General features: G+C 59.1%; 3 protein-coding genes across 13 annotated transcripts; 1 reads left to right on the top strand and 2 right to left on the bottom strand.

The window, feature by feature from the left end:
• Positions 1-789: 789 nt before the first annotated feature.
• Positions 790-26,264, bottom strand: LOC102084128 (C-type lectin domain family 2 member D-like). Of its 5 annotated transcripts, none has more exons than XR_010468256.1 (7): positions 26,119-26,263; positions 25,338-25,608; positions 25,013-25,099; positions 24,605-24,783; positions 24,258-24,358; positions 23,869-24,101; positions 23,508-23,703 (listed from the first exon to the last, which is right to left on the bottom strand). XR_010468256.1 is itself a non-coding variant. In XM_065042339.1 (7 exons), the coding sequence occupies exons 2-7, from the start codon at positions 25,534-25,536 to the stop codon at positions 23,797-23,799; spliced, it is 798 nt and encodes a 265-aa protein (XP_064898411.1). In that variant the 5' UTR covers positions 25,537-25,608; positions 26,119-26,264; the 3' UTR covers positions 23,508-23,796. The 5 variants fall into 5 exon arrangements, 4 of the variants coding, with proteins under 4 accessions (XP_064898412.1, XP_064898411.1, XP_064898410.1 ...); XM_065042339.1 differs by having other exon boundaries at positions 23,508-24,008; positions 24,082-24,101; positions 26,119-26,264; XM_065042338.1 differs by lacking the exon at positions 26,119-26,263 and having other exon boundaries at positions 23,869-24,008; positions 24,082-24,101; positions 25,338-26,087.
• Positions 9,332-16,317, top strand: LOC135575275 (killer cell lectin-like receptor subfamily F member 1). 3 transcript variants are annotated; one of them, XM_065042342.1, is made up of 6 exons: positions 9,653-10,479; positions 11,183-11,269; positions 11,673-11,858; positions 12,254-12,408; positions 13,352-13,467; positions 14,005-16,317. In XM_065042342.1, the coding sequence occupies exons 1-6, from the start codon at positions 10,380-10,382 to the stop codon at positions 14,126-14,128; spliced, it is 768 nt and encodes a 255-aa protein (XP_064898414.1). In that variant the 5' UTR covers positions 9,653-10,379; the 3' UTR covers positions 14,129-16,317. The 3 variants fall into 3 exon arrangements, with proteins under 3 accessions (XP_064898416.1, XP_064898414.1, XP_064898415.1); XM_065042343.1 differs by having other exon boundaries at positions 10,157-10,479; positions 11,673-11,849; XM_065042344.1 differs by lacking the exon at positions 11,183-11,269 and having other exon boundaries at positions 9,332-10,479.
• On the bottom strand, positions 12,898-22,363 carry LOC135576484 (killer cell lectin-like receptor subfamily B member 1B allele B). Of its 5 annotated transcripts, none has more exons than XM_065042335.1 (9): positions 20,880-22,363; positions 20,369-20,587; positions 19,387-19,482; positions 18,180-18,308; positions 17,825-17,979; positions 17,502-17,617; positions 16,293-17,421; positions 15,682-16,156; positions 12,898-14,772 (listed from the first exon to the last, which is right to left on the bottom strand). In XM_065042335.1, exons 1-7 carry the CDS (start codon positions 20,905-20,907, stop codon positions 17,295-17,297), a joined length of 870 nt encoding a protein of 289 aa, XP_064898407.1. In that variant the 5' UTR covers positions 20,908-22,363; the 3' UTR covers positions 12,898-14,772; positions 15,682-16,156; positions 16,293-17,294. The 5 variants fall into 5 exon arrangements, with proteins under 5 accessions (XP_064898407.1, XP_064898408.1, XP_064898403.1 ...); XM_065042336.1 differs by having other exon boundaries at positions 20,843-22,360; XM_065042331.1 differs by having other exon boundaries at positions 20,369-22,362.
• Positions 26,265-27,779: the final 1,515 nt, after the last annotated feature.

Genomic DNA, 27,779 nt, shown 5'->3' with positions numbered 1-27,779 from the left:
GTCCCCAGGGCTGCCTTCCTGGTCCCCAGGGACACCTTCCTGTGTAACCTCATCTGGGTGTTCCTGCTCCATGGGGGGATTGCACTGGATGAGTTTCCAGGGCCCTTCAACCCCTGACATTCTGGGATTCTGTGACTGAGAACTGAAGCCCAGCCTGAGACTGGAAAGATTTGCCTGGCAGCAGAACACAAATCAAAAAGATTTCTGGTAATTTCAGTTTAACAGCTTTTAAAAGCTGAAACTATGAATTTATGTAAACTTGCAGATAGAAAATACTTTAAAATCCTCACATCTCAACTCTGGGTTTCACTGAATTTGCTAAAAGTAAGTGGAGTGATGTGAGTGCTACGGGAAGGGAAATAACAACAAAACAAACAAAGGTCATGGGGAAGAAAAATAAGAAAGAGGAACCTCTGTCCATGGCAGAAGCCACCACAAATAGGGTTTTCACAGCTAAGGAAGAAAAAAGGGCTGAGACTGTCCCAACAGCATCCCCAGCCCTGCTGGAATCTGCCCCTGACTGGAAAGCTCAAGGATGGACGGACTGGGAGCACTGGGAAGGGGCCCTCCCGCACAGCCACCGCTCGCGGGGGACGCAGGGAGGTCTGTTCACCCACCAGCAGGTGGGTTTGTCCCCAACGCCCACGGCTGCTTTCAGCTGCTGCTGGGGCTCCTGCGGCAGCAGCTTCTGGGGGGGCGGCACACAAGCCCCCGTACGCAGGAACACAAGGGCTGATGGGGAGAACAGTGGCTTTCAACAAGCACTGTGAGGAACAGAAGGGACAGACATGATTATTTACCATGTTTTAATTTAAAAAAAATAGCAAAATAACAGCAACAGGGTCTGTATCAGTAACAGGTGCCACAGGAGGTCACTTCACGTCCCAGCACAGGGTTGGGGAGATGGGCCGAGCTCCCTGCGCCCATCTCATCTGGCAGCAGCACCTCGAGCTCCATCACCACAGTGCAAAACCAGATTCAGGGGAATTGTTAGAAAAGCAAGATGAGTGCTGCAGTGGTTCCAGGAGAAAGAAACCAGTTCCACGTACAACCCAGGCTCCCAATCCACACAGTCAGATATCACCATCCCCAGTGTCTGCCCCTCCTGCAGGTCCCTCTCCTTGAGACCGGGCAGCGAGTTGTTACTGAGACCTGGAGAAATCCAGAGCTGCAGCTGAGCGAAGAACATCCCCAGGTCACACTGTGCTGCTGGAAGAGGTGACGCTGTGGAGGTCCCAGCATGGAGAAGGTCCTTTCTCCATCCCCCCCTCTTTCACATGATGGCTTGGGGCTTGCTGCAGAGATATGGTCGGAGCTGTGAGCAGCTTGAAATCACAACACCACGGCCATTCAAAAATGCACACTCGCCTTGGTCGTACACCAGGTACCTGCGACAAGAAGCACAGACAGCGCTGGCACCCTGGGGGAGCGGCTGTCCCCTCAGGCAGCAGGAGGGGACAAGGGCTGCCTGCAAGGACAGTCCCCGCAGCCACGTCCCACCGCAGGACGGTCTCCCCACGGCCCTGGCTCGCAACGGGACTCACGTGTGGTTGAAGCTGCTGCCGTTCACCCACTGCAGCCGCCCGTCCCGTCTCCGCAGCCCAAGCCAGTAATCAATGTTGCCCGTGAGCCCTGTGTCCCCACAGGAGCAGCTGCAGGAGCAGTATGGAGGGGGACCCGGCCAGCTCCTGGTGGACACCAGCCACCTCTTCCCCGTGCACCTGCCCTTCGCCGCATCCCCCCTGCGCCTGGACGAGCTCCACATCCCCGCTGCCCTCAACCTGCCCTTCCTCGTCCGCCTCTGAGCCCAGCCCGGCCCTGGGCCGCAGGGAGGGGGGGCTGAACCCCCAGGGGTGGGGAGGCCATGGGGGTTTGGGGGCAGCACTTCTGCGCATGTTGTTCTGCTGTTGAGCGATTTATTTATTGAAATTTGAATTTATTGAATTTATTGAAATTCAGGTGCATGTTGTGGCACAGCCAGGGCCCATGGCAGTCTGTGCTGGGGCTTTTGGCCACGTTTTAATCCTTTGAGGTTATTAAAAGTCTTAGCAGATAACTTTGGTGTCTGGGGTGTTGGTGCTATTTGCAGGGTGAGATGGGGGACCTTGAGGACCATTGCTGGGGTTTTTTTGAGCTATGGAATGGTTTGTGCTGGAGAAGACCTTTAAAGGTCACCTAGTTCCAACCCCTGCACGTGGGAGATATTTCACTAGATAATATTGTTCAGAGTTCCATCAAACCTGAAGTTAAAATGCTTCCACATATCCTGTGGGAACCTCTTCCAGGGTCCCCCCACCCTCATTGTAAGACATTTCTCTCTTAAGTCGGGTCTGAATCTAAAATCCAGCCTAACTGCTCTTTCCATTTTCCCCAAAGGGCAGGTGGCCCATGGAGGATTTGGAGGATAGTGAGGGTCCCACGGGGGCTGTGGCAAAGCACAAAAAAGTTATTGTACAAGCACTGAGGAGAAATCTGTGGATGTGAAGCCCTTCTCCCAATGGGGGATCCCAACTCAGCAGACACCGGGCTGGGGGCTGTTTCCCTGCGCTCCCTCCCCCTCCCACACAGACACGGAGCAGTTCTGGACAAAAAAGGTTTAATACAGAAAAACAAGAGAAAAGGTCAAAGAGCTACTCTGACCCCCCACCCCAAACCCACCACCCTCCTCCCACACCCTCCAACCCCCCAGACCCCAAACACACTTGCACCCCTCCCACATACCCCAGACCCCCACCCCCAAATACTACACCCCTCGTCTCCCAACCCCCACCCCTGGTGTTCTCTGGTCTAATTCCCCCCTCCCACCCCCCTGCTCGCTGCCAGAGCCCTGCGCTTGCTGGGGGGCTCTGCCGAGGGGCTCTGCCCCCGCTTCTGCCCCCGCTGCTCCCCTGGCCTGGGGCTGCTGGCGGGAGTGTCCTGGGCCACCCCCAGCACGTCCAGGGACCAGCCGAAGATCTCGAGGGCCTCCTCCAGTGGCACCTCTTGGACAGCGGCACCGTGTCCCACCGTGTCCCCAGGAGCTGTGTGGTGGGGGGCAGCAGAGGTGCTGGGGGGGCTGGTGCTGCCCAGGGGGCTGGTGCTGCCTGGCAGTGTCCCCACGGTGGTGGCCGTGCTGCAGACGTTGAGTGGTCGCAGTGGCCCCTCGTGCCCATAGGTGGTGTCGGGCTTTGGCAGCAGGGGCGAAGCTGGGGCCACCAGAGTCTCGTGTCCTTGTGTGTCCCCGGTGTCCCCAGACGTGGGGCTGCTGCTGGCACCAGTCTGGCAGAGCTGCCCCATGGCCGGGGGGCATCCGAGGAGCTGCAGGGCCTCCTCCATCAGCTCCTCATCAGAAATGCCCAGGCTGGCTCCCAGGTCCCCAGGCTCCGCAGGGTCAGGAGCTGGGGGGCTGCTGCTGGAACTGTCTTCGGTGACCCCCACGGCATCCCGGGAGACACCAAAGAGCCGATGGGCCTCTTCCAGCAGCATCTCCTCGGTGACATCCTGGAGCGCTGCTGGGTCTTCCTGGGCTTGGTACTGGGAAGCAGCAGAGGAGCTGGTGGGGACGTTGCTGCTCCTCCCGGGGATGTTCCTGACGCCAGGTGTCCCCGCGGCGGTGGCCGTGCTGTAAGTGTAGGGCTGTGCCCATTGCCCCTGGATGTGCTGGTAGCCGGGGATGGGCGTCAGCATCAACATAGGGGCTGGGGCCACCGCTGTGCCCTGTTGGCCGTAGGGCATGGCCCACTGGTACTGGAACACTCGCGGGTCGAACCAGCAGCCGCATGGCGCTCTCTGCAGCCCTGTGTGGGGGAGAGGGAGCCGTGCTGGGCCGGAGGGAACCTCCATGGGCCCCCCCAAGCCGGCCCCATCGCCGACGGCCCCGGTTCTGCCCAGTGCCGTATGTGCCGGGGGACAGGGGTGGTGGGTGCTGGGAGTGCCCGGGGTCGGGGATGGCGAAGGGGCCGAAGGTGCCGGGGTGTCCGAGCAGACAGGGGTGCCGTACCTGCTGGTGGGGCCTGGGGGGCCGGGGGTGCCCAGGCTGCGGGGAAGGGCTGCTCCTGCCCGGGCAGTGGGCACCGGGGGGCTGAGCCTGCAAGAGAGACAGGAGCCATGGCCGGCGCTCACCTCCGCTCTTGCCCCCAGGAGCGTCCCGGGCTGCAGGGGTCGCGGTTGGTCCCTACCTGGGGGACAGAAGCTCTGGGGGAGCATGAATGGCTGTAGGGGCTGCTGGAGCTGAAAAACCGGGGGGTCCCGGGAGCCACGAGCTGGGAGCCGCAGTGGTGGCTGCGCCATCGTCCCTCTGGCTGGTGGTTACTAAGGACTCTTTGTGGTGTCGCGGGATGGAATGTTGGGGCTCCCCGTGTTCCGCCCCCGCCCAAGAGCCTCCCCAGCTCCTCCTGGGCAGGGAAAGGGTTCAGGGGGGCTGGGCTGCCCCCGGCCCCCACGGGCGGCTCCCAGGGGCTGGGGCTGCAAGTGCCTTTGGCTGGAAGCCTTGGGCCGTTCCCAGAGCTGGGACATCCTTGGCACGGGGGGACTTGGTGGGACGAGTCCCACGCCTGCAGTGCTGGGCAGGAGGGTCCGGGCTGGGCAGGAGCGGTGGGCAGGGCAGGCGAGGTGGAGCTGTCGCACGGGATGGAAGGGAGAGCTTGGATGCTGCAGCCCTTCCAGTCAGACGGGAGGGGGCTCAGAGCCTCTGGGGGAGGGTCAGGGGATGGAAAACGGAGCAGAGGTTGCACTGGGTGGCTGCTGCCCATCGCCCAGGGCTCAGGAGTCGGCCAGTGCTGCTCAGGCTTGAAGACGCCCCGTGGAGAAGCTCCGGAGCCGGCAGTTCCCCTGGCGGGACGTCAAGCGAGCGGCACAAGAGCAGCTTGGCTGGGCAGGGAACTCCTGGCCCGGCTCCGGAGGAGACCGGAATTCACCGTCTCTGGAGCCAGGTCAGGCTGGGCAGGAAGGTGACGGAGCCGTCGGTCATGGGTGTGGGGAGACGGCACCAAAGGGCAGAGCTCGAGTGGAGCTGGAACCGGTGGGGTCCGTGTCACACACCAAGAAGGGCTTTATTAAGTGCGGTCAGGGCAACAGGAGATCTGAAGAAAACGTTGGAGCGATGGCAGCGACCGAGAGAACTTCTTGTCACAAGTTCTCAGGGCCCGGCAGCACAGACGCCCTCCCAGCCTGTGCTGTGTGACCCAAAGCCAGTTCCCGCTCTTCACGCCGTCAGAAACCTTTCTGTTCCGAGGCCAGCGCGGCAGTTTGATGCGGCGGGAGAACAACGACCCGACCCCGGACAGAGCTGATGTTTCCAGGCTCTGCGCTGGCAGCCAAGGCCTCTGAGCTCCGCCCACGGGTGGGAGGGGCCAAGGGCGGGGCAGCCCCTGACTGACCCCCAGACCCACCAATGAGAACGCTCCGTGCGCTTGGCCTCAGGCTTCGCATTGCAGGACATTTGGATGCTGTGGCTGGAGGGACGGGCAGGGACGGACAGACAGCCGTCCGGGTTCTGCTGTTCCGGTGCGGTTCTGTTTGGGGTTTCTTTAGTGGGGCCTTTTGCCATCGTGCCGTTTGCAGAGGCCTCTGGGCCTTTGCTGCCTTTGTCTCTTCTCTCTCCGGATCGGCTGGTGGGGACCAGGTGCTGCTGCCGGGACCGGCTGCTCGCTGGGACGCACTTTGTGAGGAGTTGCAGTTAAGATCTCCTATTTTATAGTCGACTTTTCACTGTATATATCATATTACTAGTAGCGCATTAGTCTTATTCCGTGGCCTCATTAAAGCGTGTCCGTGTCCAGCCCGAGTGTCCCCGTGCCCTGTCCCCCGCGGGTGGGTGGGCAGTGAGCGAGCGGCTGTCGTGGGTTGGAGTTGCTGCTGGGGTCAAAGCGCGACCCCTCCCGGCTCGGCAGCTTCCTGGGGAGGGGCCGTGGAGGGGGGGGCGCTGAGCTCTGCTCCTGGAGCCGGACAGGAGCCTGGGAATGGGGCGAAGCTGCACGAGGGGCTTCACACTGGACGCGAGGAGCCATTTCTTTGCGGAGAGGGTGGTCAAGCACTGGAAGAGGCTTCTGGGAGGGGTGGTGGGTGCGCCAAGGCTGTAAGCATTTCAGAGGCGTTTGGAATCCCCACTTATGAACAAACTTTGGGTTTTGATTATCTTTCCAATTGTATTTGCAGGCATTCCTGGTCCTGCAGCTGCCCAAGGTGCAGCCAGACAAGGGCAGGAGGGTCCCTGCCCTGCAGCCCCTCCCTCGCCATTCTGGGTGATTTGGGTTGTTCGGTGGGCAGGAGGCACAGCCGGGCTCTGGAGCTGAGCGCTGGGACCCGAGGAAGGGCCTGATTGTCCTGAGGCTCTGAAGGGCTTTGCCCCCAGCCCTGTCCCCGCTGCAGGGGACGCTGCTCGTGTTCCAAAGACGTTGCAGCCCCTGTTGTCTGTGTGTCCGTCCCCGCCCGGCCCCCCAGGTCTGTCCCTGTCCCAGGGGCTCCGAGCTGCTTCCTGCGTGGGGCCGTGTCCGTGAGTCCCGCAGGGAGCCGTCTGTCCTGCTCCCCCCGCCAAAGGGCGGCTTCCCCTGGGGAAGGGGACAGGGGACATGGGGCATTGCCTGTCCCGCTGGCGGTGACTCAGCCCTGGGGGGGCTCGGGGCCCTTGGGGGCTCATGGGCTCTGACTTGGGCTCACTGGGGCTTTTGCAGCTCTTGGGGCCGTTTCCCGGTGCCCCCTGCGCTCCCTCCCCCTCCCACACAGACACGGAGCAGTTCTGGACAAAAAAGGTTTAATACAGAAAAACAAGAGAAAAGGTCCCAGAGCTAACCTGACCCCCCACCCCAAACCCACCACCCTCCTCCCACACCCTCCAACCCCCCAGACCCCAAACACACTCGCACCCCTCCCACATACCCCAGGCCCCCACCCCCAAATACTACACCCCTCGTCTCCCAACCCCCACCCCTGGTGTTCTCTGATCTAATTCCCCCCTCCCAGCCCCCTGCTCGCTGCCAGAGCCCTGCGCTTGCTGGGGGGCTCTGCCGAGGGGCTCTGCCCCCGCTTCTGCCCCCGCTGCTCCCCTGGCCTGGGGCTGCTGGCGGGAGTGTCCTGGGCCACCCCCAGCACGTCCAGGGACCAGCCGAAGATCTCGAGGGCCTCCTCCAGTGGCACCTCTTGGACAGCGGCACCGTGTCCCACCGTGTCCCCAGGAGCTGTGTGGTGGGGGGCAGCAGAGGTGCTGGGGGGGCTGGTGCTGCCCAGGGGGCTGGTGCTGCCTGGCAGTGTCCCCACGGTGGTGGCCGTGCTGCAGATGTTGAGTGGTCGCAGTGGCCCCTCGTGCCCATGGGTGGTGTCGGGCTTTGGCAGCAGGGGCGAAGCTGGGCCCACCAGAGTCTCACGTCCTTGTGTGTCCCCAGTGTCCCCAGACGTGGGGCTGCTGCTGGCACCAGTCTGGCAGAGCTGCCCCATGGCCGGGGGGCATCCGAGGAGCTGCAGGGCCTCCTCCATCAGCTCCTCATCAGAAATGCCCAGGCTGGCTCCCAGGTCCCCAGGCTCCGCAGGGTCAGGAGCTGGGGGGCCGCTGCTGGAACTGTCTTCGGTGACCCCCACGGCATCCCGGGAGACACCAAAGAGCCGATGGGCCTCTTCCAGCAGCATCTCCTCGGTGACATCCTGGAGCGCTGCTGGGTCTTCCTGGGCTTGGTACTGGGGAGCAGCAGAGGAGCTGGTGGGGACGTTGCTGCTCCTCCCGGGGATGTTCCTGACGCCAGGTGTCCCCGCGGCGGTGGCCGTGCTGGAACTGTAGGGCTGTGCCCATTGCCCCTGGATGTGCTGGTAGCCGGGGATGGGCGTCAGCATCAACACCGGGGTTGGGGCCACCGCTGTGCCTTGGTGGCCAAAGGGCATGGCCCACTGGTACTGGAACACCCGCGGGTCGAACCAGCAGCCGCATGGCGCTCTCTGCAGCCCTGTGTGGGGGAGAGGGAGCCGTGCTGGGCCGGAGGGACCCTCCATGGGCACCCCCGAGCCGGCCCCATCGCCGACGGCCCCGGTTCTGCCCAGTGCCGTATGTGCCGGGGGACAGGGGTGGTGGGTGCTGGGAGTGCCCGGGGTCGGGGATGGCGAAGGGGCCGAAGGTGCCGGGGTGTCCGAGCAGACAGGGGTGCCGTACCTGCTGGTGGGGCCTGGGGGGCCGGGGGTGCCCAGGCTGCGGGGAAGGGCTGCTCCTGCCCGGGCAGTGGGCACCGGGGTGCTGAGCCTGCAAGAGAGACAGGAGCCATGGCCGGCGCTCACCTCCGCTCTTGCCCCCAGGAGCGTCCCAGGCTGCAGGGGTCGCGGTTGGTCCCTACCTGGGGGGCAGAAGCTCTGGGGGAGCATGAATGGCTGCAGGGGCCCAAAAACCGGGGGGTCCTGGGAGCCACGAGCTGGGAGCCGCAGTGGTGGCTGCGCCATCGTCCCTCTGGCTGGTGGTTACTAAGGACTCTTTGTGGTGTCGCGGGATGGAATGTTGGGGCTCCCCGTGTTCCGCCCCCGCCCAAGAGCCTCCCCAGCTCCTCCTGGGCAGGGAAAGGGTTCAGGGGGGCTGGGCTGCCCCCGGCCCCCACGGGCGGCTCCCAGGGGCTGGGGCTGCAAGTGCCTTTGGCTGGAAGCCTTGGGCCGTTCCCAGAGCTGGGACATCCTTGGCACGGGGGGACTTGGTGGGACGAGTCCCACGCCTGCAGTGCTGGGCAGGAGGGTCCGGGCTGGGCAGGAGCGGTGGGCAGGGCAGGCGAGGTGGAGCTGTCGCACGGGATGGAAGGGAGAGCTTGGATGCTGCAGCCCTTCCAGTCAGACGGGAGGGGGCTCAGAGCCTCTGGGGGTGGGTCAGGGGAACGGTTGCTTCCCCAAAGGGCTGTGGGGCATTGGAACAGGCTGCCCAGGGCAGTGCTGGAGTCACCATCCCTGGAGGGCTGGACAGACAGACATGATGTTCTCAGGACATGGGGCAGTGCCAGGGGTGGGCTATGGTTGGACTCCATGAGCTCGAGGGGCTTTTCCAACCAAAATGATTCTATGATTCATGTTGTTCCTGATCATTCCGTGATCGTTTCTGTGTGCAGTTTGATTTCCCAGCCGGGCTGGGTGTGCAGGATCTTTGGTTCCCACACGAGGGCTCTGTCCGCATTGGCAAAGGCCGCACGTCGGGTTTTCCAGCAGAGCCCGTCCTGACCCAGCCCGGCCCGGGGAGAAAGTTTCATGAGCTTGTTCCTCGCCCTTGAGAGAAATGGAGAGAAACACCCGCACAGAGTGTTCGACGTGGTGCTGAGGGTCCCTGCCAGTCACTTGCCTGTGTGCACTGAGGAATTGCTTTGGGATGCACATATATTATATAATATTATGTAATAAATCTTGTGGTTTGTGTTGAGTTGTTTGGTTTGTTTGGGGTTTTTTGGGTTTTGTGTTTGGTGTTTTTTTTCAGGTTCCTTTTGCAGGGGCCAGTGAGAACTTGATGACGTGAACCCCGACATTTGGACTCAATGGAGCACTTTTGTCCTGTGCTAAAACACATTGGCCTGGGAAAGGAAAGAAAGACGGAAAGAAGAGAGAAGGACAAAGCAAAATAAGATGAGAAGAGCAAGGGGGATGAGAGAGGGTGATGTATCCCCCTGTAAGCAGCTGAAGCAGGGGATCAGCCACAAGATCCAACACTTAATGAGCCAAACCGCACCTTGAAAATAAAATGTATGCTATACCTCTTCCTTTATTTTGTTAGGGGGAACATGTCTGCTTTTTGTTGTCACCTCTTTTTCCAGAGAGGATTTTTAATGCTGCATTTTGAGCATTTGCAGGAGCACGAAACCACGTGGACTCTCTCCAAATTTGCCCCTAGAAGGACCGAACAATGCCGTGGCCGTGGCTGTGGCTGGATGCAGCGGGTTTGGCGTTTCCCACCAGCAGCTCTGCTCCTCTCGCCTCTGGCAGCGCCAAGACAGACCCAAAGAGCTGCTCAAATAACACCAACCCAAAATCAACCAGCCCCCTGCACATCGCAAGTGAGTCACATCCTTGATCTCTGCTGCTGGTTAAAAGCAGGTAGGAAATAGAGAACTATCGAGATATACATATATATTAGTACATGTCATCACCGGCATGCCTCTGGCACCAGGAGGAGGAACCCGCTTTCCCCAATGGGTAAAGACCTTCAGACACCTCCCCTTCTCCCCCCAGGTCACTTCAACGTCTGGAAAGCAGCAGCTGTGGTTGGGAAGCAGCTCTCGGGGGCCGGTGCAGCCAGCAGAAGAGCAGAGCGCGACGCGGGGGACGTGACAGCCGGGGCACGGCGACGCGTGTGGGGTTTGAGCTGTGACTGCAGCCACAGGAACCACCGCTGCTGCAGGTCTCTGAGCTCGCTTTTGCTCCAGGGTGGGGACAACAGGAACCTTTAAGTCTGACTCTTAATGCCACGAGGGCAGGGGCCGGCCGTGGCGCTGACCACCGTCTACGCCAGGCCAGAGGTGCCGCCGCGCTCGGCTCCCGGCGCCCGCGCGAAGCTTCCCGGTGAGTGAGCGTGTCGGGTGCTGTTGCTCCGCTCGTCCCGGCCCCGTGGGGTCGGTGATGGGTGGGGGTTGGAGGAGCGGGTGTCCCGGTGCTGCCAGACCCCTGCCCTGCAGGGAAGCACAGGGACAATGGATTTTCTGGGCCTTTTCCAGCGCTTTCCTGAGCTGACGGTGGCCAAAACCCAATGTTTTGCTTGGAGTGGGTTCGTTGCCCATCTCCAGCCCGGCACAGAGCGGTAGCGCATGCAGATTCCTTTCCCATAGCCCAATTTTCTTGAAAAGGGAGCAAAACTACAGCCGACCCCAAGGACACCCCGCCCCTTCACACAGGGCTTCATGTCCTGGTCGTTTTTAGCAGCTCAACAAGGCTGAGCAGGAGCCGCGCAGCGACCTGCACCCTCTCCCCATCTCTTCAAGCATCCCAAGGGCTTTGCTTTGGGTCCTCCCCACCCCCGGAGCCCCCCGGGTGCAGCACAAGGAGGAGAGCAGCCCAGCTCCCAGGCTCAGGCTTTGCAGCTTCGCTCGCTGCAGCTTCCCCGGTCAAGCAGGCAAAGCAGCTTGTGGGTTTTCTCAGCTCCATGGCTCCTCCAGGCACTCGCAAGGTTTTCCCGCTAAGTTTCCTGAAACAAAGGGCATCGAAAACTGGGAAAAGAGCCCAGAAAAGCTGCTTCCTCCCTCACTCCCAGTTCTGGTCGCTGTTGCAGGTCCTTGGTACTGGGCGCTGCTGGGAGCCGGATGGGTCGGGACCGCGGTCCTGACGGGCGTCGTGCTGTGGCTGCTGCAGCGACAGGGTGAGCGGCAGGGTCTGTCACCCCAGAACGGTGACGATCTCCCCCAAACCATCACAGCCCAGCCCCTGCCTGGGCCGGAGCAGGTTCCTCCTGTATTTCTAGCAGGGAGCAGCTCCTGGGCCAGCTCTGCACAGCGATCCCCACGGGGCGGGAGGGGAAAAGCTGCCAGTGTGTCCTTCACGGGCTGATTTGTCTGGTTTTGGAGCCTGTCCTGATATAAGTCCCTTTCTCCACCCTGACGGTGGTTCAGAGACCCCAGGGGTCCTCCCGCAGAGTCCCGTCCCCAGGCAGCACCTTTCTCCGTCCCCAAGAGCTGCTTTGCACAAGGGGTCACCCCAGCGGCTGCGTCCTCCGGTCCCAACACAGCAGCACGATGTGCGGGTCAGACCCGTCCTCATTTCAGGTGGAAACGGCCCCGTCCTGAGCCAGGACATGGAGACCCCAGCCAGCAAATGCTCCTGGGAAACCTGCCTGGTCACCAGCAGCCGCCGGGACGTCCCGGAGTTCAAATGCTCCTTGAATTGCTTCCAGCTGCAGCTCAGACAGCGGCTGTGTGAGCCAGGGAGCCACAACGTCACAGGTACCGCGGGTCAGCATCACCCACAGCTTCGGTGCTGGGGACCTCGCCATGTTGCCCCTTTTCCATGTGGAAGGGGGACAACAAGGCCAGGAACATTGGGAAAACACCGCAGGACTCCCAAGTCGTCCCAATTGCTGTCCCCATCCCCATCGCCCTCTCCCTGCCCCACCCTGTGCCCATCACCTTCCTCTATTGCTTCTCTTGCTTTTCCCCCATTACCAAGGGACATTTTTCCAGCACGGGCAGAGTCCACATTCCCCAAAAATGCACCTGGAAGGGCTCAAAGGGCAGGAAAAGCCTCAAGTGTCCCAAGGGGGGTGCAAGAGCCCGGTGCCCCCAGCCCTGCCCCTCGCCCCGCGGTGCCCAGGGGCTGGAGCAGCGCTCACACTCATCCTCTGCCGCAGGCGCCTCGGCTTGCCGGCTCTGTCCCGCCGGCTGGCAGCCGTTCGCAGCCAAGTGCTACTGGGTGTCCACAAAAACCAGCACCTGGGAGGAGGCGGCGGAGAACTGCGGGTACCAGCGATCTCAGCTGGTGGTGCTGGAGAGCGCGGAGGAGAAGGTGCGTAACTGCGGCGGGAAGGGCCCAAGCGACACCTCTGCTTTTAGCTTTTTTAAAGCTTTTCTTTTGGCAAAAAGCCACGTTGTGGTTGAGCTTTCTCCTTCCTGGCTGGCAAAGCGCCTGAGCCCACACAACCAGTGTGATGGGTCAGGATGAGGCACCTGGGGGTTCAGCTGGAGAACAGGAGCTGAGGGGAGACCTTCTGATCTCTGAACTGCCTGAAAGGAGCTTGGAGCCAGGGGGGTCGGGCTCTGCTCCCCAGGAACAAGCGCCAGGAGCAGAGGAAACGGCCTCAAGTTGCGCCAGGGGAGGTTGAGGTTGGATCTGGGAACAATTTCTTCCCCAAAGGGCTGTGGGGCATTGGAACAGGCTGCCCAGGGCAGTGCTGGAGTCACCAGCCCTGGGGGGCTGGACAGACGGACATGAGGTTCTCAGGATGTGAGGCAGGGACAGGGCTGGGGGAACAGTAGGACTCAATGATCTTGCAAGTGTTTTCCAACCAAAATGATTCTATTATTTCAGGGGGAAAAAGAGCCTCAAAACATAAATCAGAACTTAGGTGAGGTTAAGGGAAAAGGGCAAATACATGTTGCCCCATATATGAGATTCCAGGCTCCTCTGCCACCCCAAAAAAAACCTGCTTCACCGAATCATACACAGAGTCCCAGGCTGGTTGGGTTGAAGGGACCTCTGGAGATCATCCATTCCAACCCACCTGCTAACACAGGGTCACCAGAGCAGATCACACAGGATCGGGTGTGAATGTCTCCAGCCCTGCCCGTCATCTCCAGACCACACTCCCATCTCTTCCAAAGCACCCACCAACCCCTCCAGCCCCCAGTCAGCAACCGGGATGTGCCGGGCCCATCCCGACCAGACCCTCATGGGCAGGATCAGGTCTCTTTGCCATGCGATCACCTCTGAGTCTCTTCTCCTCTCCCAGGCTTTCATCGGGGAGATGACCAGAACCAGCTCCGGAGCCTGGATGGGGCTGAGCATCGACCAGACGCGCGGGCAGGAGTGGAGCTGGTGGGACGGATCCGCGTTACAAGCAGCCCTGTGAGTGCCCCTCGCTCCGGTTCACGAGCAGGTTCCAACAGCCCCGGCCCAGGGGAAATGTTTCCAGCGCGATGCTCAGCACAGACCCGGCTGCCCCCAAAATCCCCCTGGAGGCAGCAGCAACGCTCATAGGAGCACAGAGAAACCAGAGCAACACGGGTTTGTTCTCTGCAGCCCAGCTGCGAAACAGGGAGAAGAGAGGGAAAAAAGCAATTAAACCCTTATTCCTATTATATACCCAAATGCAAAGTGCAATAATGTGCAAATTGCAATCGATCCGACCGAGCTAATATTTGTTAGTACACACATGGGGGTGTGGGGAGGGGTAATTATCTTTTGGGGTGAGCACGGGATTGCCGATAGTTCTGCTTCCCCAACAGTTGGAAAAACAAGAGGGTGGTACCATCAGCTGAGCTGACAGCGGCTGTGCCGGTTCAGGTTGTGGGAGGAAAACACTGTAATGAGATAACTATTGTAACTGAACACACAACGCGCGATGCACGGCGCCAGGCTGATGGCCGTCCCGGTGCTCCCCAGGTCTCCGGTGCTGGGTCCCGTCCAGGCGAAGGCTTGTGCCGCGATTCGGGGGGGGCAGCTGCGTTCCCACATCTGCAGCGCTCCACTGCAGTGGGTTTGCCAGAAAAAAGCCACCGAGATTTAAGCCGGAGGAAATGACCAGGAAAACCAGGACAAACTCAGCGCTGGGTAATTCACCGGGACGCCAAAACACATCCCAGAGCAGCGGTTGGGGCTCCTTGCTGAGGTCGGGGTCTCCACTTTGTATTTCTGCCCATTGCCTCCAGATCCTCCAAACCCAGATAAAACCAAACCAAAACCAAAACCAAAACCAACACACACAATGCCGAGGACGGGAAAACCAGCGGGACTGAGCTCCGTGGGGTGGCAGCGGCAGAGTGGGGAGTTTTCCAAACCCCTCGAGTGTCCCCGAGTGTCCCCGCAGCTGCAAACGCTGGAAAGACACTTGTGGTCAAACCCGAGTGAGGATTCTTTGGTCTCAGCTTTGTGTCAGCGTTGTGAGGCGTTTCTGCTTTTGTAACCTAAAACCAAAATGAATTTGCACCATTGCTAACATGTCGCGGAGGGTTAATAGCAGCTTGTGGTTGATCCCCTCTGCCGAGGGGGAAATTTCAGGTGAAATTGGGGAGGGTTTCTGAATCGTTCTGAATGGCGCTGGGCCGGTTTTGCCGGTGGCTGCAGACAGAGAATTTCGTCTGGGAGCACCAGTCGCTGCTGACCCCGTCCTGGTTGATATAGGCACATTGTCCCTTTCCCCGGACATCAAACCTGCATCAGAGAGCAAAAGGAAAACTCAGTGGTGTTGCTGTTGGCCTCAGGTCGGCGGCTGAGCATCTTCCAGGCGGGAAACAGCGCCGCAGGGAGCAGGAACACCTTCCCAGCACAAAAAATGCCCCACGAGAACAAAACCCACGTCCCCTCCACAAAGGAGGGAATAGTGTCGGTTGTGTGACCCCGGGAGGGTTCATCCCTCAACCCCTGCCAGCATCTGCATCCTACGGACCCACAGACTCTGGTCCAAGTGCTTCAGCTCAAGCAAGAAAAGTCGTGCTTAATTGCTCTCAACAGCTGGACCCTGTGGGTACAGCAGGAGCAAGTCCCGTGGTTGCCGGGACGAGATTCAGCTCCGATTGCGGTTCTGCTGCTGATGTGATGACTAAAGACCTCGAAAAACTGGTTTTTTTCCATGTTGTAATGCACTGCTCCAAGGAATGAGGCCAGATACGGGCACGAGCAGCAGTAACATGATTCAGTAAAACATTGTACATATTTATCGAGCCAAGAATTAGGCTCAAGGCCAAACCTCTTTCCTTCAGGTTTTTACCCAGCTCGTGCTCCGTAATTCACCGCTTGGTCCCAGGGAAGGCCGGGGGGGGCAAATGTCTGGAAGCCCCAAATTTCAGCTCTCAGCTCCCTTACAACCCACTCCAAGCTTTTCAGCCCACGGCGCGGTGCCCCAGCAGCAGGTGGGGCGGGTTGGGCTCCCTTGGATTGTCCTGCCCAGGTGGCAACGGGTGGGCGTCTCTTGTCTCCGGCCACAAATAGAAACACAGGGGAATACTCGGCTTCAGAGTGGCCTCCGAGTGGAAATAAAGACCAGAGGAAATGCTGCGACAGCATCAAAACAAAGCAGGTCGGCTCAAAGACAATTGAACTGCAGGATTTAAAGCTACTGACCTTCCCCTGCTCCCTCCGGCCCCAGCGGGAGCTGCAGGCGGTGCCGCTGTGTCCTCCGCCCAGGGGAAAAGAGGGGATGGAGCCAGAGATGGATCTTCCCCCTTCGCAGCTTTTTCCTTCCCCCAGCTCCTCCTCACCGACCTTAGTAAATACGCTCACACTCATTTTCTGGATTAAACCAGCGGCTGCCATAAATTCCAGCAGGAAAAGAAACCGCAGGGGAGCGTGGGCAGCGGGGACGGCATCAGCTCAAAAACATCCCCGCACGCAGCTCTCGCTGCCCGTCGTCAGCATTTCTGTACCCACCAGCCAGGAGAGCGACACGGGGGATTTCCAGGCGACAGATCCCACCTGCCCTCCCTACACATGAATATCTGCCGGTTCCCCCCCCAAGGCCTCTTCCCCTTGTGAAGTACATGGTTTCGTTCCACAGTCAGCATGAAGAATGGCCGGCAAACACGTCACCAAACCACTGCTGGTGCCAAAGGCAGCAAACACAACTATTTATAGGCTCGGCAGTGGGATGGTGATACCAAATTTCCCCCACCCACATCAGAATTGCAGAGAAATCATCAAGAAAGCACAAGTGGTGCTGGGGAGGGGGGTTGTACCTGATAAAGATGCTGGTTTCTCTTCTCTTCTCTTCTCTTTGGCACAAAGCTCCTGTTTTGATTGTGGGAGGAATCGCTGCAGGCGGGAGGAGCTCGGGATGTCCCAGTGTCCCACAGGGGTGTGTTCCCTCATCCAAGGCTGCATTACGGGGCTCTGGGGGCCCCCCAAGTCCTGATCCCCCCAGAAGCAGCCGAAAGCAGCCGTGGGGCTGCTGGGGACGAACCCAACCTGGCTGGAGGGTGAATAAACCTCCCCGTGTCCCCCGAGAGCAACGAGGGGGCTGCGTGACACCAGGGCTGCTGCAAACGGCCCTTCCCAGTGCTCCCAGTCCACCCACCCCCAGGCGCCCAGTTCAGACCACACAGCACATGGGGCAGTCCCGCCGAGCTTCGCAGCTCGCTCTGAGCTGGGGAAACTGCTTTGGGAGGTTTGCGCTATTTTGGGAGGTTTATTCTATAGGGAGATGCTCTTATCTCCTCCCCGTCACCCCGATGTGGCAGCTGTGGCTTAGACTTGCAGCCACCCCCATGTCCATGTCCCCTGTCCCCCTCCTCGGTCAGCAAACTGGGGTCTGGGTGTTCGCGCTCCCTGGGTCTGGCCCAGGCGCTGCCTCGCAGCAGTTCACCTGCCGCGTGTTTACTTTTGGATTGCTTTATTTCTTCTTAATCCTCCCCCCTGGACAGAAAGGGATGGGTACAGTGTGCACGAGGGTGTGCACGAGGGTGTGCACGAGGGTGTGCACGAGGGTGTGCATACACAAGCGTGTGTACGAGGGCAGGTGTGCACGAGGAGCCTTCTCTGGTACAGCAGGATGCTCCTTCCACCCCTCCCCATGAGCAAACTTGCTTGGAAACACCACACGGAGCCAAATTAACGTCATAATTAATTGGTGCAGATCTGTTGAGCAATGCCAGTACCACAGCCCCCACCGAGGGCCTGATCCTGGCCCGTTCCCAGGTGTCTCTCCTGCTGTTGGCCCATTTTGTGCCCCTCCTGCCCTCTCAGAGCTGGGTGCCTTCTTTCTGGCAGATCCAGTGAGATCCTGAGCTGCAGCTTTGAGACGCGATGCTGTTCCCCCTCAGCACCGCACAGCTTTCTCCAGACCAACGGCTCAGCCAGAACCTGGAGCTGCAGGAAGATCCTGTGTCACAGCACGAGGGTCCCTGGGGTGCCCCCATCCCGACACCCATCGCACCCCAAGCGCTCACCGGCGCCAGTCCACGAGGGAGCCGTTCAGCCAAGTCCAGCCCTTCTCATGAGAGGGGCGGGAGAGGCCGATCCAGAAGTAGCTGCTGGGTTTCCCAATGATTTGGTTTAGGAAATCCTGTGTTGGGGGAGAGGGCAGGTGGTGACACTGATGTGTCACTGATCGCCATCCCAAAACAGGCTCCAGCCTGTCCCCACGCAGCCCCGAGCCCCACCAGTGTCCCCCACACTGACACCGGCCAAGGCTCCGCAGAGGTTTGTGCACAGGGGTGGGTGCTGAGCCCCGGGACCCGTCCCACATCCCCGATGCCATCGGTCCCTTTACCAGCTCGTCCTCGTCCCCTGGCATCAGCAGCTCGGCCCCCCGACTCGCACAGTCCCCCCGGCTCTCGCTCCACGAGCGCATCCCATCAGCAGCCCAGAAGCACTTGGTCCCACTCGCCATCCAGCCCCTGGGGCAGATCTTGCACCCCCCAGCCTCTGAAAGACAGGCAGTGCCATCTGCAGCCACCAAGAAGCCACCTTGTCCCCTGCCCATCCAAAGAAGGACAAGAGTTTAAGTCCTGCTGGCTCCCCAGGAACACGGGGATGGCCTGAGCTTCACTTGCTTCTCCAGTTTGGGGGTGCTGCAGGGTTTTGGGAAAGCAGACAGTGTGGAGATGCGTTGTGGTTGGCGTTACCTTGCAGATTTGGCAAGCAAAGCTCTTTCCGCAGCTCTGAGCGGATCTTCTCCAGGGTGCTGTTGCCATCTCCTGCGTTCCCGCTCCCGTTTTTGCAGCTTTCTGGGTTCTCCGGCTGCTGGTGCAGAACTGCAAGGGACGGAGCGAGCAGGGGAGAGGGACGGGCTCCCCAGGCACGATACCACCGAGATCTACGTGCACTGGTCCCTGGGGGCTGCAGGGAAGCGTCTGGGCTGGATCCTCACACAAAGTGGGTGCTCGGAGCCCTCCAGCCCCCCTCACCCTTCCTGTGGTCTCAGCTCAGCCCAGGCCTCGATCTGAGCATCTCATGGGGGTGGGAACCAGCCTCGGGGCGCAGCCCAGAGCAGACTCCCCGTTTTGGGTACGGGGTCCCCACCTCTGAGCTCAACCCCGTGCCTGCAACCGCCTTCACCCGCTGCTGCTCTGCGCTGCCAACAGGATGTGGCCCCTGCACCCCTGCGCGAGATGGAGCACGAGATACGGAGCCATCAGCCCGGCCGGCTGCAGAGAGCCCGGGAGCCTCTGACCGCTGTGGAAATGGCCTCTAGTGCACAAACCAGCTGTGCCAGCCCCATCTGTGCAGCCCAGAGGGCCTGGCGCAAGGGTGAGGGGCTCTGCACCACCTTCTGACTACCCCTCACAGCACAGCGCAATCACAGACAGCTGCAGTGTGCACAAAAGGCTTCCAGCAGATTTATTTGGGGGTTTCTCCCTAATTCTGGGCCCACACAAGTTCAAACCACCAGCCCCAGATCATTGCTGGTCCCAGTTCCACCCCACAGCAGGGACAGCAGATCCCTACAAAGCCACTGGCTCAGAGCTGGTACCCAAATCGCTCCCGCATCCTCAGAGCATCACCTGCGTTCTGCAGCTCTCGGAGCCACAAAGGGAGCTGAGCCTCATCCCTTTGCTCTTCCCTCCATACCCGTGTGCCAAACGCTTGACAGATCCATCCCCGAAGTTCAAATCCACACCCAAGACCCTTCCCAGCACAAGATCCATTGGATCCCCTCCCCCTTTGGAGAAGGATCTCCTCACCAAGATCCACCGCTGATCATAAAAAGCAGATTTGCCTCCTACACAAGCACCTGAGCCAGCACCCCCAGAGCAGGGACCCTCTCTTCGGATGGTCCCCTCTCTGGATTGTCCTTTGGTTGTCCCCGTGCCAACAAACAGATCTACTCACACGAGCATCCCATCGCCACCAGGGCCACCCAGAAGATGAGTTTCCCGGTCCAGCCGGCGCAGAGAGCCGCTCGGTGCCACCGGGGACAGCTCGATGCTGCAAGGGAAAGGAGTTGTTGGGAGAAAAGCCCTGTCCCAGCCCCGCATCCAGCCAGCCAGACCTGCAGCGCAGATTCGGGCTCTTTTCTCCCCAAAATCCCGCTGTGGTGCTGCTGCTGGTCGTTCTACAGCTTTGGTTGGTTGTCCATGTTTTGCCATCGCCACCCTCCTCCCAATCCTGCTGGCGCTGGGGAAAAGATGCGCGTGATGAAGTTGTGTTGGTTCTACCCAGATATGCAAGAATTGGGAATTTCCTGGATGTTGTAAAGTCACTAGAAGCCAAGGGTAGAGGTGGACCAAGATGGGAGGGCAGGATGATGCTTCTGGCCAAAGCCAGAGCTCACCTGGACCAGCAAAGGTTCGTCATCTGCTTCAGAATACACCAGCAAGGGAGGAACATCCGATTCCACCTTAACATCAGGTGGTGGGTCTGGCAGAGTCCTTTGAGCTCAAAAGGGGTGTGTTTGGTGCAAATCATGGAATTCTTGCAAAGAAAAAGACGTTGTGGGATGCTGCCTGAAGATGCCGTCACCACGCAGAGATCTCTTCCAGAGGGGAAAGAGCAGGAGTTAAATCTTCGCTGCAGGCAGAGCAGGCGCAGGAGGAAGGGTGAGGGAGGTGTAAGGGGACAACGTGGTGGCCGCGGGCAGAAAAGCAGCATTTCAAAGGTCCTGGTAGGACTCGGGCAACACCGACCCCATTTCAAACAAACCCTAAAACCATTTCAAGAGAAAACTACTGAAGGAATCACAAAGAGCAGACGGGATCCTCCATCACTCACCACAGCCACGGGCCCTTCCCTTCCCGCTTGGGGGGCAGGAGCCTCCCAGCACAACCACAGCCAGAAAGTAAATATCCCCCCAAAAAACCCTCAGTGCACTTACTGCCAGGTTGAGGAAGCGAATGCACTTTCCTGCTGCACCTTCCAGACCTGATATCCAGGTCAACATGGACAATTTCCTCGGCCATAGCGGGAGAGGCAGGAGGATCACCAGCGGTGCCTCTGGCTCCAACGCGGCCCATCCAGCCCGGAGAAAACCGGCTTTTCTGCGGTTTTTCGCTCCTCTGGTTTATCTCCGCAAGTTCCTCTCCAGGCCAGAGCTCTGCGGGGAGAAGTAAGAGCCTCTGAGCGCTCGGCAAGCGCAGCGAGGTTGCAAGAAAGCGCATGCGATGCGCTGGTCAGCCCGAAAATGAAACTTTACGCCGTTTATGCTGAATTAAGCCAGGGAAAATGTGCTTGTCTCATCAAGGGAAGCAGCTCCTGACAACGTTAAGCCTTTTCTATTCAAAGTTGAGCCATATTCTTCTAAGGTACCAAACAAGACACCTTGAATAATTGAAAAAAGGCACAAACAAACCCAAGATCCACAGTTCGGCAAATGGGCCGTTCCAGACCTTGCTCCGCTCTGTCCAAATGGGTCATTTTGCACGAGAAATAAGGTGTCGTGGCGAGAATGATCCGCGATCTCCCAGAATGTTCCTACCAGGATTGCGAGAATCGGGATTCCTATGGAATAAATAAAACCAGATCCATTCCACCCTTATCTCCTCCCTTCAGCTGCTCGAAAGGTGTTTTCTTGCCTCGGTCACTGCTTCTCCCCACCCAAACCTATCCCAGCATCGCCACTTTTACCAGTTTCCCTGTAATTTCACTGGTTTTCCAGCCTGGGTTTAAAGCACATCACCATTTTGCTGCTTTGCCAAAAAAACCCGGGAGACTCTGGAAATAAGGGGTTAGAAATGAGCCCTTTGAGGGGAAAGATGGAAAATGGCCCAAAAAGCTCAAGAAATCAAGCTGTTTCTCTTCGTTCCTTGTTTTCAAGGCATTTCCAAGAGACACTCAGCTGCTCCCTTTGGGAAGCGGGACTGGAGCAACTGGAGGGCGGGGAAGGTCAAAAGTGAAAACACAGCCCCAAACTTATAGAAAATATAAAGGTGGGAAATGACACGTTTACTGGTTGCTTTGGAAGATTCGCTCATCTTTTTCTGCACCGAGGAAGAAATCCCATGCGAGGATTTTTCAACCCCAATGAGAGGAAAAAACAAACTGTCAGGACCTATTGAAACAGCCCCAAATTAGGTATTTATCCCTTTTTAGGGGAAAGTGGTTTCCAGCCTGGGCAATGTGAGCACACGAAGGGGCTCGATTGTGACCAGAGCAGGTAGAGAAAACCCTGCGGAGATATGTTAGGAAATTTTATTTGAGAAACGTCAAACACAGGAAGGGTTGCGGCTTCTCGACCAGCAACACACACTTTAGTTTAAAGGTCTGCAGGTTTTAAAGGCTTTTCTGCATCTAATCTGACTGCACAGAGGCAAAGCAGCAAAAGCCGAGCTCCCAGAGATGCTGCAGAGCTGCCAGCCTCGCTAACTGTGCTGTGTCCCTTATGACAAAGGGGGGGCTGCGGTTCACAGCATCAAAAGGTGCGATGAGAAGGGCAGCTTATCACAGCTGCCACGTCCATCAAGGTCATATTGAGCTGCTGCAGCCCCAAAAAGCCAGAGCAACCCTGACCTGGGGGAAAAAGGCGCCTCAAAAAGTGGGATGTGATCCTACGTCTCCCACTTTTCACCCACCGCAGCCTGAACCCGGCTCTGATGTGCGGGATTCTCTCTTTGAGCTGGACTCTCAGCCTGAATGGGGCAAAGGTCGAGAGGAAGTGAAGTGACGTGACTGCTTCGGTGTGACAGATTGCAATTCCCCGTCCCTCCTGCAGCACAGCACATCTCCCTCTTCCTCTGCTATTTGAGGCTAACAGCTTCTTTTGTCTGGCCCAGAGCACCCTGGCTCCTGGGACATTAGAAGAAGGGAGTGCCAAGGCACACTGGGCCGCGCCCAGTGTGGGGGATGTTTGAGGGCTTCAGGGGCACCCACACTCAGTGTGGGGGGTGCAGAGAAGCTTATACAATGCCTACAGTCAGGTCTGATCAGATAACAAAACGGGACTCTCGTCGACACTCCGCCCATTGCCGCGGGTCTCTTGGAGCACGAGCTTAGCCACTGCCGCCAGGAGAGCCCCCTCCCCGGGATGGAGACTCCGCTTGCCTCGCCGCCACGGTGTGAGTAAAACTTCTCGCAGGATTGCGAGTATATTTTCTTTCCATGCACATTTGCACAAGTACTTTATTTCCTCGCACAATCGCGAGTGGCGGCCGAGAGCCCCTCGCACAATCGCGAGTATATTTTCCTCCCGTGCTTCCACTTAAGCACGTGTAGGATTCCGTGCACATTTGCACGTGTAAAATAACTCTCGCGGAATCACGAGTGCACACTTTCCGTACTCACTGCGAGTACGTGTATCTCTATAAAAATAATCCCACACCGTGCTTAGGCAAGTGTGTACTCCTCCGGGACGGCCCCGGCATTGTTTTGGTGAAGCCACGTGCATGCACTCTGTGGACCGCCTGTTGTATTAGTGGCTGCCCCTCTCAATTTCCTCCACTGATATCCAAACCTGTATTTAAGTCACATTTGGAGTGCTAAAACCCTGTGCCTCGCTGGTCTAATAAAAGTTGTTTTTGGACCTTGTGGTCCCTAAAATTGACCTGTGGGTTGCTCTGTGACATATAGGAAGGGAAATAACAACAAAACAAACAAAGGTCATGGGGAAGAAATATAAGAAAGAGGAACCTCTGTCCACGGCAGAAGCCACCACAAATAGGGTTTTCACAGCTAAGGAAGAACAAGGCAAATAAAAATGGGCTGGGACTGTCCCAACAGCATCCCCAGCCCTGCTGGAATCTGCCCCTGACTGGAAAGCTCAAGGATGGACGGACTGGGAGCACTGGGAAGGGGCCCTCCCGCACAGCCACCGCTCGCGGGGGACGCAGGGAGGTCTGTTCACCCACCAGCAGGTGGGTTTGTCCCCAACGCCCACGGCTGCTTTCAGCTGCTGCTGGGGCTCCTGCGGCAGCAGCTTCTGGGGGGGCGGCACACAAGCCCCCGTACGCAGGAACACAAGGGCTGATGGGGAGAACAGTGGCTTTCAACAAGCACTGTTAGGAACAGAAGGGACACACGTGATTGTTTACCATGTTTTAATTTTAAAAAAATAGCAAAATAACAGCAACAGGGTCTGTATCAGTAACAGGTGCCACAGGAGGTCACTTCACGTCCCAGCACAGGGTTGGGGAGATGGGCCGAGCTCCCTGCGCCCATCTCATCTGGCAGCAGCACCTCGAGCTCCATCACCACAGTGCAAAACCAGATTCAGGAGAACTGTGAGAAAAGCAAGACGAGTGCTGCAGTGGTCCCAGGAGAAAGAAACCAGTTCCACGTACAACCCAGGCTCCCAATCCACACAGTCAGATATCACCATCCCCAGTGTCTGCCCCTCCTGCAGGTCCCTCTCCTTGAGACCAGGCAGCGAGTTGTTACTGAGACCTGGAGAAATCCAGAGCTGCAGCTGAGCGAAGAACATCCCCAGGTCACCCTGTGCTGCTGGAAGAGGCGACGCTGTGGAGGTCCCAGCATGGAGAAGGTCCTTTCTCCATCCTCTCTTTCATATGATAGCTTGGGGCTTGCTGCAGAGATATGGTCGGGACCGTGAGCAGCTTGAAATCATAACACCACGGTCACTGAAAAATGCACACTCGCCTTGGTCGTACACCAGGTACCTGCAACAAGAAGCACAGACAGCGCTGGCACCCTGGGGGAGCGGCTGTCCCCTCAGGCAGCAGGAGGGGACAAGGGCTGCCTGCAAGGACAGTCCCCGCAGCCACGTCCCACCGCAGGACGGTCTCCCCACGGCCCTGGCTCGCAACGGGACTCACGTGCGGTTGAAGCTGCTGCCGTTCACCCACTGCAGCCGCCCGTCCCGTCTCCGCAGCCCAAGCCAGTAATCAATGTTGCCCCTGAGGCGTGAGAGAAACTCCTGGGCAGGAACGAGAGAAGCCAAGAGTCAGGAGCTGCTGCCGCCCCAGTGAGTCACTGTCCCAGCCCCACCCCAGGCCCCGGGATGGCAGCAGCTCCCTCCCACGCAACGGCTGCTCTGCCAAGCTCCAGAGCTTCTGCAGGAGCTCCCCAGCCCGGCTGGCCGGGTTGGTCCTGCTCTGCCGCAGCTCTGCGCCCAACCCACACCCCCTGCACCCCCACACACCCACAGCCGCCCCTCACTCACTGTTTCCCACTCCCTCTCCAGCACAGCCAGCGAGGCCCCGAGCAAGGAGCACCGTTCCTGGCTCCACTCCCAGCTCCCCTCCTGCTCCGTGCTCGACAGGTAGTAGCAGACATTGCGGTACCCAACCCAGTCGTCAGGACAGCCCAGCACCACAGTCGCTCTCGCTCCAGCTCTTCCTTCTGCAGAGGGAAGGGAGAAGCTCAAAGGATTCCACTCCCCAGGGACCAGGGCACACGGCTCCGGGGGGCAGGGAAGGAGGCAGCCCCGGGCTCCCCCCACGGGGATCCCCCCTTTGCTGCCAGGGACCCCCAGGGAGCAGACGCCCCAGGGGAACAGCCCGGCTGGGCTGCCGGCGGCACACACGGCTCTGCACCCAGGGACGGACACAGGCAGCCGCTGCTCCCTCACCTGACAGCACAGCAGCCAGCAGCAAAACCAGGAGCAGAACCAGAGCCAGGACCAGGACCCACACTCCACGGGGCACGCACCGCTCGCCTGGAGGAGGAAAAGCCACCGGCAGTGAGGACGCTGCTGTCCCAGAGCAGGCACAGCCCCTGTGTCCCCACCACCCCCACACCAGCTGCCCAGGGAAGGCAGGAGGGACCCCCAGCCTGTTTCACCCCCCAGACAGCTGGAAGAAGCGTCACACTTGCCAGCCCCAGTCCTTGTGGGGTGACACTGCCACAGGACACTGTCCCCTCCCAACAGGCCACAGGGGCAGCCCTGCACTCACCCACACGTCCTCTGCCCGTCCCTTTGTCTGTCTGCCCAGGCAGCTCTGGGTGGCGGGACACCCATCCGCACTGGGGACCCAGGGGCTCGTCCACATTCCCATCTGTGTCACAGAATCTGTTCTTCTCCCCTTGTCCCACAGGCAAACGAGACAGGAAACCTCCTTCCTTGTAAGTAGTGGAATCTTCGACACAAAGCATTATCTGCACTGGCAAAAACGATTTCCAGCCAGGCCCAGATGTAGTTTTCTGACCACAACTGTTACCTTCATACTGGGAGAGCGCAGAAAACATGATGAGAACACAGTAGATCAGGAGGTTTATTTCTTTTACCTGATACAGCTGATTTCAAGTACCACCCACTATCCTGTAATAATAATCAGGGTCAGGAAGGAGCAGACTGCCCTGTCCCTGCTCTGACGGAGACACGGGCAGCGGGCTCAGGGACAGGGCAGGGGAGGGAGGCAGGCAGAGGCAGGCAGAGGCAGGCAGAGGCAGGCAGAGGCAGGCAGAGGCAGGCAGAGGCAGGCAGAGGCAGGCAGAGGCAGGCAGAGGCAGGCAGAGGCAGGCAGAGGCAGGCAGAGGCAGGCAGAGGCAGGCAGAGGCAGGCAGAGGCAGGCAGAGGCAGGCAGAGGCAGGCAGAGGCAGGCAGAGGCAGGCAGAGGCAGGCAGAGGGCTCGGGGAGCACAGAGCCCAGCCCTTGGCCCCCAACCCTCCTCTCCTGCACCCCCCGCCCAGGCTGTGCTGGGACCCTCCCCCTTCCCACCGACGGGAGGTCCCTACCTGGTCCCAGCAGCTCCTCAGACCGCTCCTGTCGCAGCCGCCGTCCCGCTCTTAAGAGATGGGGGGCGGTGCCAGCTGCTGAAAACCCCAGCGCTCCGGCCAATCAGCAGGTGAGAATGAGGAGTGGCGGGCTAGAGAGCCAATCGAAGCGATGCTGTTGCGTGTTTAAGGCGCTATTTTGGGCGAACACCTGTTTTTAATCCCTCGGGCTACAACCCAGCAGTTTGAACCCCGGCCAATGCAGCATGCAAGGCCAAAGGTTAGAAAGTTCACGAGTAGCCTTCATGGCCAGACCCCAGCCACCCACGACCGCGTGAACTGAATGCTCTCAGTGAGCCGTGTTGGCTGAGAAACTCAGAGGAACAAGATTTGCCGCAGCTATTCCTCAGCCTCTGTCCTCGTCCTTGTTAAGAGCACTGGGGAATCTGCCTCACTGGATCCAGAACTGTGGACGTCCCACAGGTCCTGCCCGTGCCAAGCGCAGGGCGCTGCCGATCCACCCGCTTTTTGGCTGGGGAGGATATGTTTTTGCTGTGAGCGTGACCAAACGCTGTCACAGGATGCACAGGAAGATGGGGATCTGAGGGGGTGACATCTGTGGAGCCCGAAACTGCCACTTAGAGCCCTTGAGCTGAGACCAGAGCAGCGGGAAGGACGAGCAGCCTGTGGTCGCAGGTCCCTGCAGCCGCGGGACTGGAGGGGACCCGCTTGGGGGTTTCCAGGCTTGTGCCCCACACACCTCTGTACCCTCACTGCTGTTCGGCTCCGCCTGAAGCACAGTGATGAGCTAAAGCACATGTGGGATGCAGCTGAATGAGCTGATGCTAAACTGTGCGAAATGTCAGTTCTCGGCAAGGGTAATAACACTGCCAGGGACACAGCCAAAGAGAAGCCTAGTGACAGAAAATATACATGATACGTGGTAGGTGTGATTGAGTTTTAGGGAAAATATCTGCCAAATACAACTATAAGGATTGCAACGTGGACAGGGTAGAGCAGAGCCAGTGTGAGCAGCAAAGGAGTGCGACTGGCATAGCCGAGGTGCATTTTAATTAGTGAGCTAGCACTAATCTCCACTTCTCCCAAGGAACAAGCGATGGGACAAGAGGCCTCAAGTTCCACCAAGGGAAGTTTAGATCGGATATCAGGAAAAATTTCCTCACAGAAAGGGTTGTTAGGCATTGGAACAGGCTGCGAGGGAAATGGCTGAGTCGCCACCCCTGCAGGCGTTTAAAAGACACATAAATGGGGTTCTTAGGGACGTGGTTTAGTGCCAGTGTTAGGTTAGCGGTTGGACTCGATGATCTTGAGGGTCTCTTCCATGTTTCTGTCCGTGGGGGTATTTAAACACAGTCTGGACACAGTCCTGGGCAACCGGCTCCACATGAGCACTGAGGTCTCGGCCCCGTGAGAAGGGTGGGGCGCGTGGTCCAAACCCCAAAATGAAAGAAACTCCCCCTGGAGAAAGGGCCCTGCTCGGGGCTCGGGGGCCCGTGACCACGTCTTTGGCCACCGCACATCCTTTCCCTGCACATCATGCTTTGCACCTGGGATGGTTTGGCTTCTGCACACTCACTAACCCCGGCCAGGGAGCGGTGGAGCCCAGCGGGCTGACACAATGGACCCCGTGAGGAGTTAACTGAGAACACGGCCACCGCCTG

The sequence above is a fragment of the Columba livia genome, chromosome 27, assembly GCF_036013475.1.
Source record: "Columba livia isolate bColLiv1 breed racing homer chromosome 27, bColLiv1.pat.W.v2, whole genome shotgun sequence".
Taxonomy (NCBI): Eukaryota; Metazoa; Chordata; class Aves; order Columbiformes; family Columbidae; genus Columba; species Columba livia.
This window is presented reverse-complemented; position numbering and strand designations above follow the sequence as displayed.